Source organism: Plectropomus leopardus, chromosome 17, assembly GCF_008729295.1.
Source record: "Plectropomus leopardus isolate mb chromosome 17, YSFRI_Pleo_2.0, whole genome shotgun sequence".
Lineage (NCBI taxonomy): Eukaryota > Metazoa > Chordata > Actinopteri > Perciformes > Serranidae > Plectropomus > Plectropomus leopardus.
The window spans coordinates 30070394-30081675 of NC_056479.1; the positions used below are offsets into that span (position 1 = coordinate 30070394).

At 41.7% G+C, this 11282-nt stretch overlaps 1 protein-coding gene across 2 annotated transcripts; it reads left to right on the forward strand.

The window, feature by feature from the left end:
• The first annotated feature begins 23 nt into the window (after nucleotides 1-23).
• On the forward strand, nucleotides 24-8397 carry LOC121956893 (cyclin-dependent kinase 5 activator 1-like). Of its 2 annotated transcripts, XM_042505324.1 has the most exons (4): nucleotides 24-201; nucleotides 3034-3866; nucleotides 6505-7132; nucleotides 7906-8397. In XM_042505324.1, the coding sequence occupies exons 3-4, from the start codon at nucleotides 6626-6628 to the stop codon at nucleotides 8395-8397; spliced, it is 999 nt and encodes a 332-aa protein (XP_042361258.1). In that variant the 5' UTR covers nucleotides 24-201; nucleotides 3034-3866; nucleotides 6505-6625. The 2 variants fall into 2 exon arrangements, with proteins under 2 accessions (XP_042361258.1, XP_042361259.1); XM_042505325.1 differs by lacking the exon at nucleotides 24-201 and having other exon boundaries at nucleotides 2989-3866.
• Nucleotides 8398-11282: the final 2885 nt, after the last annotated feature.

The following is an 11282-nucleotide window of genomic DNA, read 5'->3' on the forward strand; positions in this document are numbered from 1 at the left end:
GATATTCATAATTAGGTTTTCTTTAGCGTATAACCACCTAAAATTAAGAATTGTGTTTTCGTTACCTTAGATTGAGCCGGAGCAGGTCCTCGTCTGCGGAGATCGCCATGTTTCTTCAGTAGCCCAGAAAGGACAAACCAAACACTGATGACAGAAATAGACATTCAGGTTTTAATGTCACCTGAAGGCCATGAGGGTAAAGTAAGAGGTATTCCTTTGTTTACAGCCCTTTAACCCCTTAGGACCTGCTTTAATATCACACATTCGGATCGCTCTATTTTTTAGCCAACATCAGTTCTAATCATAAATATTGAGTATTCATTAATTTTCTGAATTTTAACCCTTTTAACGGCAGGTTTTTGTCATGATGTCACTGTGTTTTTAGGTGAATCAGAAACACACAAAAAAGTTATTTTCAATATACTACATGTAGATTTTTTTTTTATTGTGACAGGTCACCTAGTGGAAATAGCATGTATTTCCTCCAGATGCCAAATATGGTCAAAATGACCTCATCAGGTGGAAAATAGTCAAAATGACAAATTCAGAGTCAAAAGCCCAGTCCTGTTTTTCTGCTCTGATGGCTGTGGGATCAAAAATGTCAGTTTGAATGGGTTTCAATGGAGCATTTTTGGACCTGAACAGTCTGAATGTAACTATTTAGTTTCCACAGTGTATTTTAGACTTATTGTAGGAGCTGAGATGGAAATAAAAATTGATGCCATATGTGTGAACACAGACAAAATTATCAGAAAAATGAAGAATGAAAAGCACCTAAAATGCACCAAACAGTCCCTAAAGCATTCCCGATTTAACTTCACTTACTGCTGTGTTCGCTCTGCTGATGTCACAGTTAGCACGTGTTGCAGTCGGAGCCCTCGTTACTGTTGGGCCTGCGCGCTGCGTCATCCTCTACAACAGTCCCTGATTGGCTGCCGACGTTTGAAGTGTTTTTTATGCCCCAAAATTTCCCAGATCCCAATCTGACTGAACGTTAATGGGATGTCGAGGACCAAAGGTTACCCAGCAGAACATCGCACTGCAGCGAGATGATGGATGTTATTCACGTCATCTGTCTGCGGTTTCAGTGTTTCAGCTGAGTCATCTGATTTCACACAGTTTGAAAAGATGCATTTCTGCTGTTGACTCCTGTGCGTATTTACTTTGACCTTGCAACTGAATTCACAAGTTATTGTGATTCAGAATGAATGAGTTAAATTTGCTGCAAAATTGAGCTGTTTTAACCCTTTGAAGCCTGGGTGGATTTTTTCCAAAAACATGGGAAGAACGCAGCAAGCAATGCAAGAAGAAACGACCCAAAAAATTCTTTTAAAAGTTGTTTAAAAAAATGAGAAAAAGAAAGGAAAAAGAAAATTTAAAAAAAGAAAGAATTGGAAAGAGTGCTTAAAAATTATATTAAATTTGTAAAATAATTTCCTATGTAATTATGATACTTAGGAATATTTTTTTCCTAACTGTCTGCAGTATTAAAAAACATCAAAGACATACACAGTAAAAGACATCAGTTGAAAAACATTTATCCATCAAATGCATGTTACAGCATTGAGGAACATTTCTTCAAGCGTCACAAGAAAAGTGATATCGCTCCAGGTTTCAAAGGGTTAAGTGCTGGTGTGAGCAGAGCTCAACGCCTGACGATATCTGACAGAAATTGCGTGTTTTTGGGGAGTGGAGTTGTGCAGATGAGGGCATTGAGCAGGCAGGGAATGTCTAGTTGCATTGTGGGAACTGTAGGTTGGATTTAGTGTCTTTGTCGCACTAATTTACTCGTCTGTTTTTAATCTCTCTCGTCAGCTGCCCGAACTTTATTAAACTGTGGAAATCAGTGAAGTGCCCGTCAAAATCTTAAAAGCTTCTCCACCTTCAAAAGCAGAATTTAAAAACAGATAGAAAAAGATTTAGATGATAACAGAATTCATTTTTTAAATTTAAGTTAAATAAATACATACAAACCACATAAAAGCAACATTTCCTAGAAATAACTGTAATTTTATACTAATTTAGGGGAAAAAAGCTGATATTTTGTATACTTGAGCTGAGGGCTAACGGCAGATTCAATATTTCTTTTCTGGAAATCAGGTTTCACCTGTTTTTGTTTGTGAATTTCAGCATTTGTAGGTTAACCAACTGAACGAGTCTCAGTTTTTTTCTTCTAAATTTTACCAAATGATAACTGTTTACAAATTTAAATTTACAGCTTTATACTGCATCCATTAATGTCAGTCAAATTACCAATACATCAATTTTCAAAATAAAATTCTTTAAAAGTCTAACTAAAGTAAAAGTACAAAAATAACATCAGCTAAATATTTGCTTTAAAAGTATTTTTGCAACCCATAGTGCTGGAAAAGACAGGAGGCCCGGGGCCAGAGCAGGGGCCCCACACATGTTTCCAGGATTATAGGATGTTTCTAAGATTTTAGGACATTTCTTGGATTTTAGCCTACTTCTTGGATTTTAGGACGTGTTCTAGGATTTTAGGACATTTATCCTATTTTAGGACATTTCTCATTTTTAAGACATTTTTAGGATTTATGATAATTCTTGGATTTTAGGACACTCTAGGATTCTAGGATGTTAATGAGATTTTAGGATATTTCAAGGACTTTTTATAGGATTTGAGGACATTTCAAAGATATTAGGACATTAGTGTCTCAGATGTGTCCTCTGTCAGGGGTGTGGGGGATCCTCCACTGGCACTTTTTTGATCAACAAGCTCTATTTTTGATGCTGTTTTATGCACTCTGACACCTTATGGAGACTAAAAGTACAAAAACAACTCTCAGTGTGAAACACTTTATTTTTCTATTGTGAATTAGAGTATGGTAGGGGGGCCACCCCGCTCCCTGTCAGGGGCCAGATTTGGTTTGCGGGCCCTAAGTTGAGTATCACTGAAGTACATAATATCTCCAAATTGTACTTGAGTAGATGTATTATTTCCTCTCTCTGTGAATTTCCTGTAAATAATCAAAGATGAATGATGAAAATGAATCCTTTGTTCTAATCCTGAAGCGGATCATGGTGAGCAGAAGAGTCCGCAGGCGGATTCAGCAGCGCAGTGTCAGCGTGGCTCGGCCTCCGCACAGTGATTCATAAAATCCTCCGCCTTCATCTCCTCCTCTGACACCTCCGCGCCGCCGCTTCAGCACCTCGGACAGCGCCCCCTGCTCCGCCGCTTCAGCACCTCGGACAGCGCCCCCTCCGATAGGCTGCAGCGCGGCAGCGGCCAATCGCGTCAGCTGCAGCGGCGCGGCAGCGGCAGCGGCGGCAGCATCCTAGCAGCAGCCAATCAGAGGGCGTCGTTTCTCTCCCACATCCAACCCGAATAACTGCAGATGCCCGCATCAAAGCAGCGGGTCTCCCCCTCTCTCTCTCTCTCCTCTGAGCTCCGGAGCTGCGCTCTATTTTTGGATTTCATAGTGGCCATTTTTTCTCTCTCCTCTCCTAGTTGATTAATGAGCGGTATGTGCGGTTTTATTGATGTGTGAGGGACGTTTGGACGTTAACAGCCGTCACCGGAGAGATTTTCGCTCCTCAATGGAAGACATCTTCCGACTCGCTGCGAGCGAAGGGGTGAATTTGCTTCGCATCTGGATTCCCGTCGACGAGCGAGGGACTTTTTATAAATGAAGATCTGACAAAAAACCGGCAGCAGTCCACCGGGAGCGCAACCTGTCGGCCTGCAGCACCGGGGCTCGTCGTTAATCAGGGACAGAGCCGTTTTCACGCCCTGGAGCCCGGACAGGAGACCGAGCTGGGTTTTGCATTTTGGCCGCATTTGCTCAGCAGCAGGGGGGTCAAGGTGCGATACATGGATCTCACAGGAAGACAGGATTAACTGCAAGGTAGGAGATTTTATTATTTTACTGCATGTGTCATTTTTTTTCTCTGCAAATGTGAAACCAGCCTCCAAAGAAAAGCTTTCACATAAACCCTTGACGCACAGGTGTTTCCGCTCCGATCTTCATATTCCGATTATTTCTGCCTCTCAGTGATGCTGTAAACATGCAGGCCGTCGTATCGTCTTGTGTTTGTGTTGTTGGGACGTGTGAGAGCTGAGGCCTGTCAGCTGGTGTTTCTGGAGCCGCCGTGTGTTGCAGGAGCTGTTTTCAAGGCTTCCATTTTGAAGCTAAGATGGATGCTTGCGCACATTTCTTTCTCCTGCCTCTGTGGCCTCATCTTATATAATCCCGACGAGGCTGCAGGCCGCTGCTACATATGCTTTCTGTCAGCAGCAGCGGCGATGTTTGATCACACACACTCAGGGACTCGATCCCAGATTAAAAAGCGAGTGGAAATGAGATTTGCTGAGGTCGCTTCTGCAAAACAACCGAGGCATGCTCATTCTGTCTGACAGGAAAATTAACAGCGGAGTCCTTTATGAGACCAACATGGAGCTTTTATCACGCTGCCGCATCTCTGCTGTGAAGGAATGCACTCAAATGATGGAGCGATGCAATTTATTCTAAAGTTTTCTGTCAAAAATTAAAGATGAAATCGTATTGCAGGAACACTCAACTTGCTTTGCTTGGGGGCCACTTTTGTAAAGTGACAGGAGGCCAGGGGCCCATTGCAGCAGCCCCATACATGTTCCTAGGATTTTAGTACAGTTATAAGATCTCAGGGCATTTCTAGGATTTCAGAATGTTTCTCAGACTTTAGGACATTCCTCTGGTTGATTATGTTTCTAAACTTTTTGGACATTTTAGGATTTTGGGAAATTTCTAAGATTTTAGAATGTTTCTAGGATTTTAGGATGTTTTTAGGACTTTAGGGCATTCCTAGGATTTTTGGACAGTTCTAGGATTTCAGGGCATTTCTTGGATTTTAGAACTTTCTTGGGTTTTAGGGTGTTTGTAATATTTTAGGACATTTCTAGGATTTCAGAATGCCTCGGATTTTAGGACATTCCTGTGGTTTGATGATGTTTGCAAGGTTTTAGGACTTTAGAATACTTTAGGACATTTCTAGGACCTTTGGGTCTTTCTCTTAACGTAGGACAATCATAGGATTTTAGGACATTTCTATGATTTTAGGACATTAGGGTCTTATGTAGGACCTCTGTCGGGGGTGTGGAGGATCCTCCACTGGCTCTTCTTTTGATCAACAAGTTCTATTTTGATGCCTTTTTATGCTCTCTGACGTCTTATGGAGACTAAAAGTACAAAAACAGTTCTCAGTGTCAATCACTTTATTTTTATTGTGAATTAGAAAATGTCAGGGAGCCCAGACTGGCACCCTATCAGGGGCCAGATTTGGTTTTGACGTGTTTTAAGCAGATTTGCAGTTATTAAATATGGATGTTGTTGCAGAGCTTACTGTTATTCTACCGGTGGTTGTGGTTTGAAAAGCAGCTGTTTTTTACTGAGACATCTCATGGTCTTCCCTAGAAGACTGAGACCCTGAAACTAATAAAAAAACATTTAAAATAGCTAATAAGTGGGCCCAGAGTTAAGTTTTCAAACCACAAACCTCTGTACGGATCCTTTCTATAATGTCAGACAATCTGAGTCTGTCAGTGACAAAAACAAACACTTTTCGTGGACGGACACTGATGGTGCACACATGCACAGGGTGGTTACATTGTAGCCTGATTTACGAAAACGTGTAAAAACGGTCGGTCCAGGAGTTCCCCTTTAACCCTCTGAAACCTGGAGCAACAGCTCTTTTCTTGTGCTGCTTTCAGTCACCTTTCACAGGTATTTTAACATTTGGACCCTGAAAACTAAGTGGTGCAATTTATTTAAAAACATGAGAAAAAGGCAAGAAAAAGCTTCGTAACAAATGTTCCACATATTGCAAGAAATGGTACGTCTAGAAAATGATTTTAAAAAAGCTAAGGAAAAGAGCAAGGGGAAAACAATATATTTACAGTTATCATAATTACATATTTATGTGTCAAAATTATTGTAATTTAAGCAGATCATTTGTTTTGTTTCTTTTTCTCTGTTGATTTTTTTTTTTTTTACTAATTCTTAGATAATTTCTTGTATTTTCCCTTTTTGTGTTGATTTTCAGGTAATTAACTAAAAGCTAGGAAAAAATGGCCATTCAACTATTTTTTGAATTATCAAAATTGTGTATTTAAAATTATGTAACAGACGTATTATTATTTCTTAAGTGCCTTTTCAGGTCATTTTCTTGGCTTTAACTAACTTTTTTCTTTTTTTGTGTTAATTTACTGGTTATTAAATCAAGGCTCTTTTTGTCGTTGCAAATTTGAGGGTAATTTTCTTGTATTTTTTTTTTTGCTTTCCCCTTTGTTATATTTTTACTTATTTTGGTTTATTTTTTCAACCTTCGCTGCTCGTTGCCTTCCCTTGTTTTTGAAAGAAATGAGCCAATTTTCTCAAGTTTCAAAGGGTTAACTTTTACAGTTTGGTCGTGAAGTGTTTGCTGTTGATGGTTTATTATTATTATTCTATTTTATTTTACCACATTTAATGTAACTAATGCAGAATATTGCCACTTCTTTGCTCACAGGTTCGACTTCCTTCAGAAGTGAGACACTTTGGTCCTCTCTCTGTCTCGACCAATCAAAGAGCTTCTCCCCCTGCTGCTGTCCTCTGTCCTCTGTCCCTCTGCTGACCTCCGAGCCGACATCATGGGCACGGTGCTGTCTCTGTCCCCCAGCTACCGCAAGGCCGTGCTGTTTGAGGACGGCCCGGCCACGGTGGGCCACTACACCGCCGTCCAGAACAGCAAGAACGCCAAGGACGCCGCCGCCGCAGCCGGGAAATCCCTCAAACGGCCCTCCATCATCAGCGTGCTGCCATGGAAACGCATCGTGGCCGTGTCAGCGAAGAGGAAGGGCTCCAAGAAGCTGCAGGCGGACGGCGGGGACGGCGGGAAAGGGAGCTCTCCGGACGGCCACGCCACGGCCAACTCGGCTTCCAACAGCCTGAAGCTGAAGAAGTCTCAGTCCTGTGCCAACCTCTCGTCTTACTCATCCAGCCAGGACCCGTCGGCCACCACCACTACCTCCTCCCACCTGCCCGTCTCCAAGACCCTGGCCAACGTAGCTACTGTCGCCGCCAAAAAGAACTCCCTCACAGGCTCCGGGATCCAGTCGTCTGCTGCGACCGGCACGCCGAAACGCGTCATCGTCCAGGTAATCCTGCAGCCGAGTCACCAGAAGAAGATGTACGAATTTGTACGTTTCACACATAAAATATCAGCGTTTCTAAAGTAACAAAGTATAGCAGCAACCTTACTGTTCCGGACCAGCAATCAACAAAACCGGTTTGGATTTAGCAGCCCGTCGCTTTCTTTCCAGTGACTTTCTAGACGCCAAATGTTGGTGTTTTTTAGCAGCCAGTCGCTGATTTTCCATCAGGGACAGTGCTACATAAAGTGACTGTTTTTTTGCCAGGATACTTCGACGAAAATCGTTTTCTTTTACTTAGCCATCGCCGCGCCAAGATGATGTGACGACAACGATTTTTACTGAGATTTTACTGGATTTTCTGTCGAGATAGTGCGCAAAAAAGCTTCTTCTTCTTTTTTTCTTTTTTTTTTTTTTTTTTAAATTTTCTGCTGAGATAATAAATACAAAAAGCTTTTTTCTTTTTTCACTGAGACTCCAGGGCCTTTTTTTATTAAAAAAAACAAAAAAAAACTAATGTCATCTCCAGCAGGATGCCAACAACCTGGTTTAATACATCCAGAGAACTTCTATAAAAACGAACTGCATGGTAACCATGGTAACCAGAGCGAGCCTCTAATAGAGGTGCGCCTTTAATTGTCAAAACGTGTCGCCACAGCGGGCTGGTAAAAGGGCGTTTAATTGAGATGAGGCTTTTATTTGAAGTTTTAGGGTTCTGAAGACACTCTGACTCACTGCTGCTCCTCTTTCTTCCCTTTCTCGTCGTCTCCGTCCTCCAGGCGTCCACCAGCGAGCTGATGCGCAGTCTGGGTGAGTTCCTGTGCCGTCGGTGCTACAGACTGAAGCGTCTCTCTCCGACAGACCCGGTGCTGTGGCTGCGCAGCGTGGACCGCTCCCTCCTCCTTCAGGGCTGGCAGGATCAGGGCTTCATCACTCCGGCCAACGTGGTCTTCCTCTACATGCTGTGCCGCGACGTGGTCTCGTCCGAGGTGGCGTCGGAGCGCGAGCTGCAGGCCTCGCTGCTCACCTGCCTCTACCTGTCCTACTCCTACATGGGCAACGAGATCTCCTACCCACTCAAGCCCTTCCTGGTGGAGGCGGAGAAGGAGGCCTTCTGGGACCGCTGCCTGGAGATCATCAACCGCATGAGCGGCAAGATGCTCCAGATCAACACCGACCCGCACTTCTTTACCCAGGTGTTTGCTGACCTGAAGAACGAGAGCAAGAAGGAGGAGGAGAAGACCAAACTCCTCATCGGCCTCGACCGATAAGAGGGAGCTGGGAGGGGGAAGGAAGGAAGGAAGGAAGGAAGGAAGGAAGGAAGGAAGGAAGGAAGGAAGGAAGAAAGAAAGGAAGGGCAAGTAGGAGGATGGAAGGGGTTAATAGGTCGAGATCGGGGGAATAATGCAATGCAGCTTAGCGACACCTTGGAGCTGTTGTCTGGCGTCTCTGCGAGTTTATCATTAACCAAATTACCTGCTTAGAGCCCAGAACAAAGGGGATTAACCCTTTAAAACCCGGACTGACAGCAGTTTTCTTACGCTGGGTCCAGAAGTCTCTCACGAGAATTTAAATCTTTGAACCCTGAGCAAACTGAATTCTTTTAAAAACATGGGAAAAACTTGACAAGAAATGTTCAGCAAATTGCAAGAAATTATGACATCAAGAATGTTTTTTTAAGCTAGGGGAATATGACCTCAACTAATAATTAAGTATTTAATATTATGTTATGTTAGTATTATTATTTCTGAGGCACTTTTTTCAGCCACGGGCCTTGTTTTTTTTTCTATTTACTTTCCTTTTGTTTTATTGCAAATTTTTATGGTAATTTTTTTATTTATTTTTTTTTTACTTTACTTTTTTTTCCAATTTTGGCTTTTTTAACTTTACTTTTTTGCAAAGTTTTTGGCAGTTTTTGTGGCTTTTTTAACAATTGCCTTTGCTTTTTTTTTTTTAACTTTAATTGTAAACTGCAAATTGTTTGGTCATTTTCATGGCTTTTTGTGCTTCCTTTTTTGTGCTAATTTTAGGTTATTGTTGTTTTTTAGATTTTACTCTTTTTTCTGCAATTTTTTTAGGTAATTTTGTTTTTTCGTTTTTCAAATTTCCTTTTTTTAAAGCAATTGTCTTGGCTTTTTTAAAAATTCATGTCTTAATGTTCATGTAATTTTTTGTGCTTTCTTTTTTCCCAATTTTGCACTGTTTTTTAATTTATTTCTTAAGCTGCTCAATTCATTTTTTCCATGTTTTTGAAAGAAATCAAGCCACTTTGCTCAGGTTTCCAAGGGTTAAACACCAAAACAGGAACAGAGAGAGGCAGACTCTGATGTGAGTCTCGCCTGGAGGCATCATTTGTCCCAGGGGGGCGTTTTCACCACAACACAGCAGATAAAACGAGGGCTGCTGCGTTTTGCGGCCGCATTATTTGACGTGATTAGATCTGATTAGATTCTCGGGACTGACGGGCTGCTCGTTGATCCGGAGCGTTTGGATCAGGACGTGACATCAACAGGCTTTAAGGCAAAGATACGATCATTTCAAGAACCATCAAACTGACGGCACAGAAACACGTTTTATCAAACGGCGGGAGGAGTGCTGATGCGAAAGAGATCTTTGTATCTTTTGCTTCATCAGTCTGATCTGTGTCTTGTTTCTCAGAGATAAAAACACATTTTTCTGTCTTTTGAAACGCCAGACAACACATTTCCTAATGAAAGGTGAATATTATCGATACACAGACTCAGTATGTTGACACGAGGAAAGTGTGTGATAGCAGCCGGACATTTCCGCTGTAGAGAAATGTCCGCTGATGAAAATCAAGAGCCACCTTGCATGAGGTCACTTCATACGTCCTTGCACACGACCACCTGCTTTTTTGCTAACTCCACTTTCCCTTTTCCCGCCGTCCTGCGCGAGCTTATTGCACTCACCGACACTGGCTGCCACGTCACTGATGAACCTTTTAGAGCGTCAGATATTCCCGCGACACGACGAGTCTTACTGTGAAATTTACCTTGCTATTTGGTGTAATTGTAGTAGAATAAAAGTACTGTACTTTGAAGGGGATATTTGGGTTCATTCAGTCAAATCTGCTGTGAATTAGGAGATTCGTTATTTAATTTTTACAAGTTTTAAATGCACATCAAGAGGAAACAGATAACAGTCCGATCAGAGGAAACAATGTTGGCATTGTACGTTTCTGCAAAAATACATTACATTTGCACTGTTGTATATCGAAAACACTGAAAATTAATGTTTGTGGTTAACGTGTGGTTAAGTTTACACACAAAAAGATTAGAAAAAGATCATGTTTGGGCTTTAAAAAATGGCTTTGGTGACACAATTAGGACTGAAGAGGCTGTCCGTGTCTGGGTAAAGAGTAATTCCTTTCGTTGCGTTATCCCGCTAAGATTTCTCAGCAACAAAAAAAAAAAACACTTTCAGAGTTAAAATCCTCACAGGAAACGCATAGATGTACTGATGATACTCTATCACGGCAATGAACACACCATTCTCTTGGTAAAAGAAGAGCCACTTTTTATGGCACTATTACTACTAAACAGACACAAAAAAAGAGCCACTTGTGTGGCACTATCTTTGGAGGAAAAACAGTGAAGAGTTCCTAAAAATAAAGGTTTGGTGGCTAAAAAGCAGCTAAAAAAGGTAGCAATGTCCTGGCAGGAAACACAACAATATCACAGTTAAAAATTTTCGGAAACTTTCCTCAGTGGAAAAATGGTGATGGGTCGCTAAAAAACACCCACACTTTATACTAAAAAACTCTGGAAATGCAGCATTGTCTTGGAAAAAAACATTTGCTTTTGGCACAGTTATCTTTCTAAAAAACATCTGCTGAATTGGCACAACTTAAAAAAACCAAACGCTTTACTTTTACAGATCAGCAGCAAACGCATCGCCGTCTCTTCCGTTTGTTGGTGAACAGCTGTCTGCAGCTCGACTGCTGAGGTGAGACGCCGTCCCCCGTCCACCGTCCCCGCGAAGTCCCCGTCCTTATAAGTCAGCTGGTTGATATGAAACGTACAAATGTTGAATATTTTTATTTTGCAGAAACAAACAGTGCCAACATTTGACTCCGATCACTTGGCTGCAGATTTACAATTAAAGAAGCTCTTCTGTAAGATGTTTACATTCACAA

Coding starts and splice junctions, on each gene's coding strand:
- LOC121956893 (XM_042505324.1), top strand. CDS start 6,626: ATGGGCACGGTGCTGTCTCTGTCCCCCAGCTACCGCAAGGCCGTGCTG. Junction 7,133..7,905: donor CGAAACGCGTCATCGTCCAG/GTAATCCTGCAG, acceptor TCCGTCCTCCAG/GCGTCCACCAGCGAGCTGAT.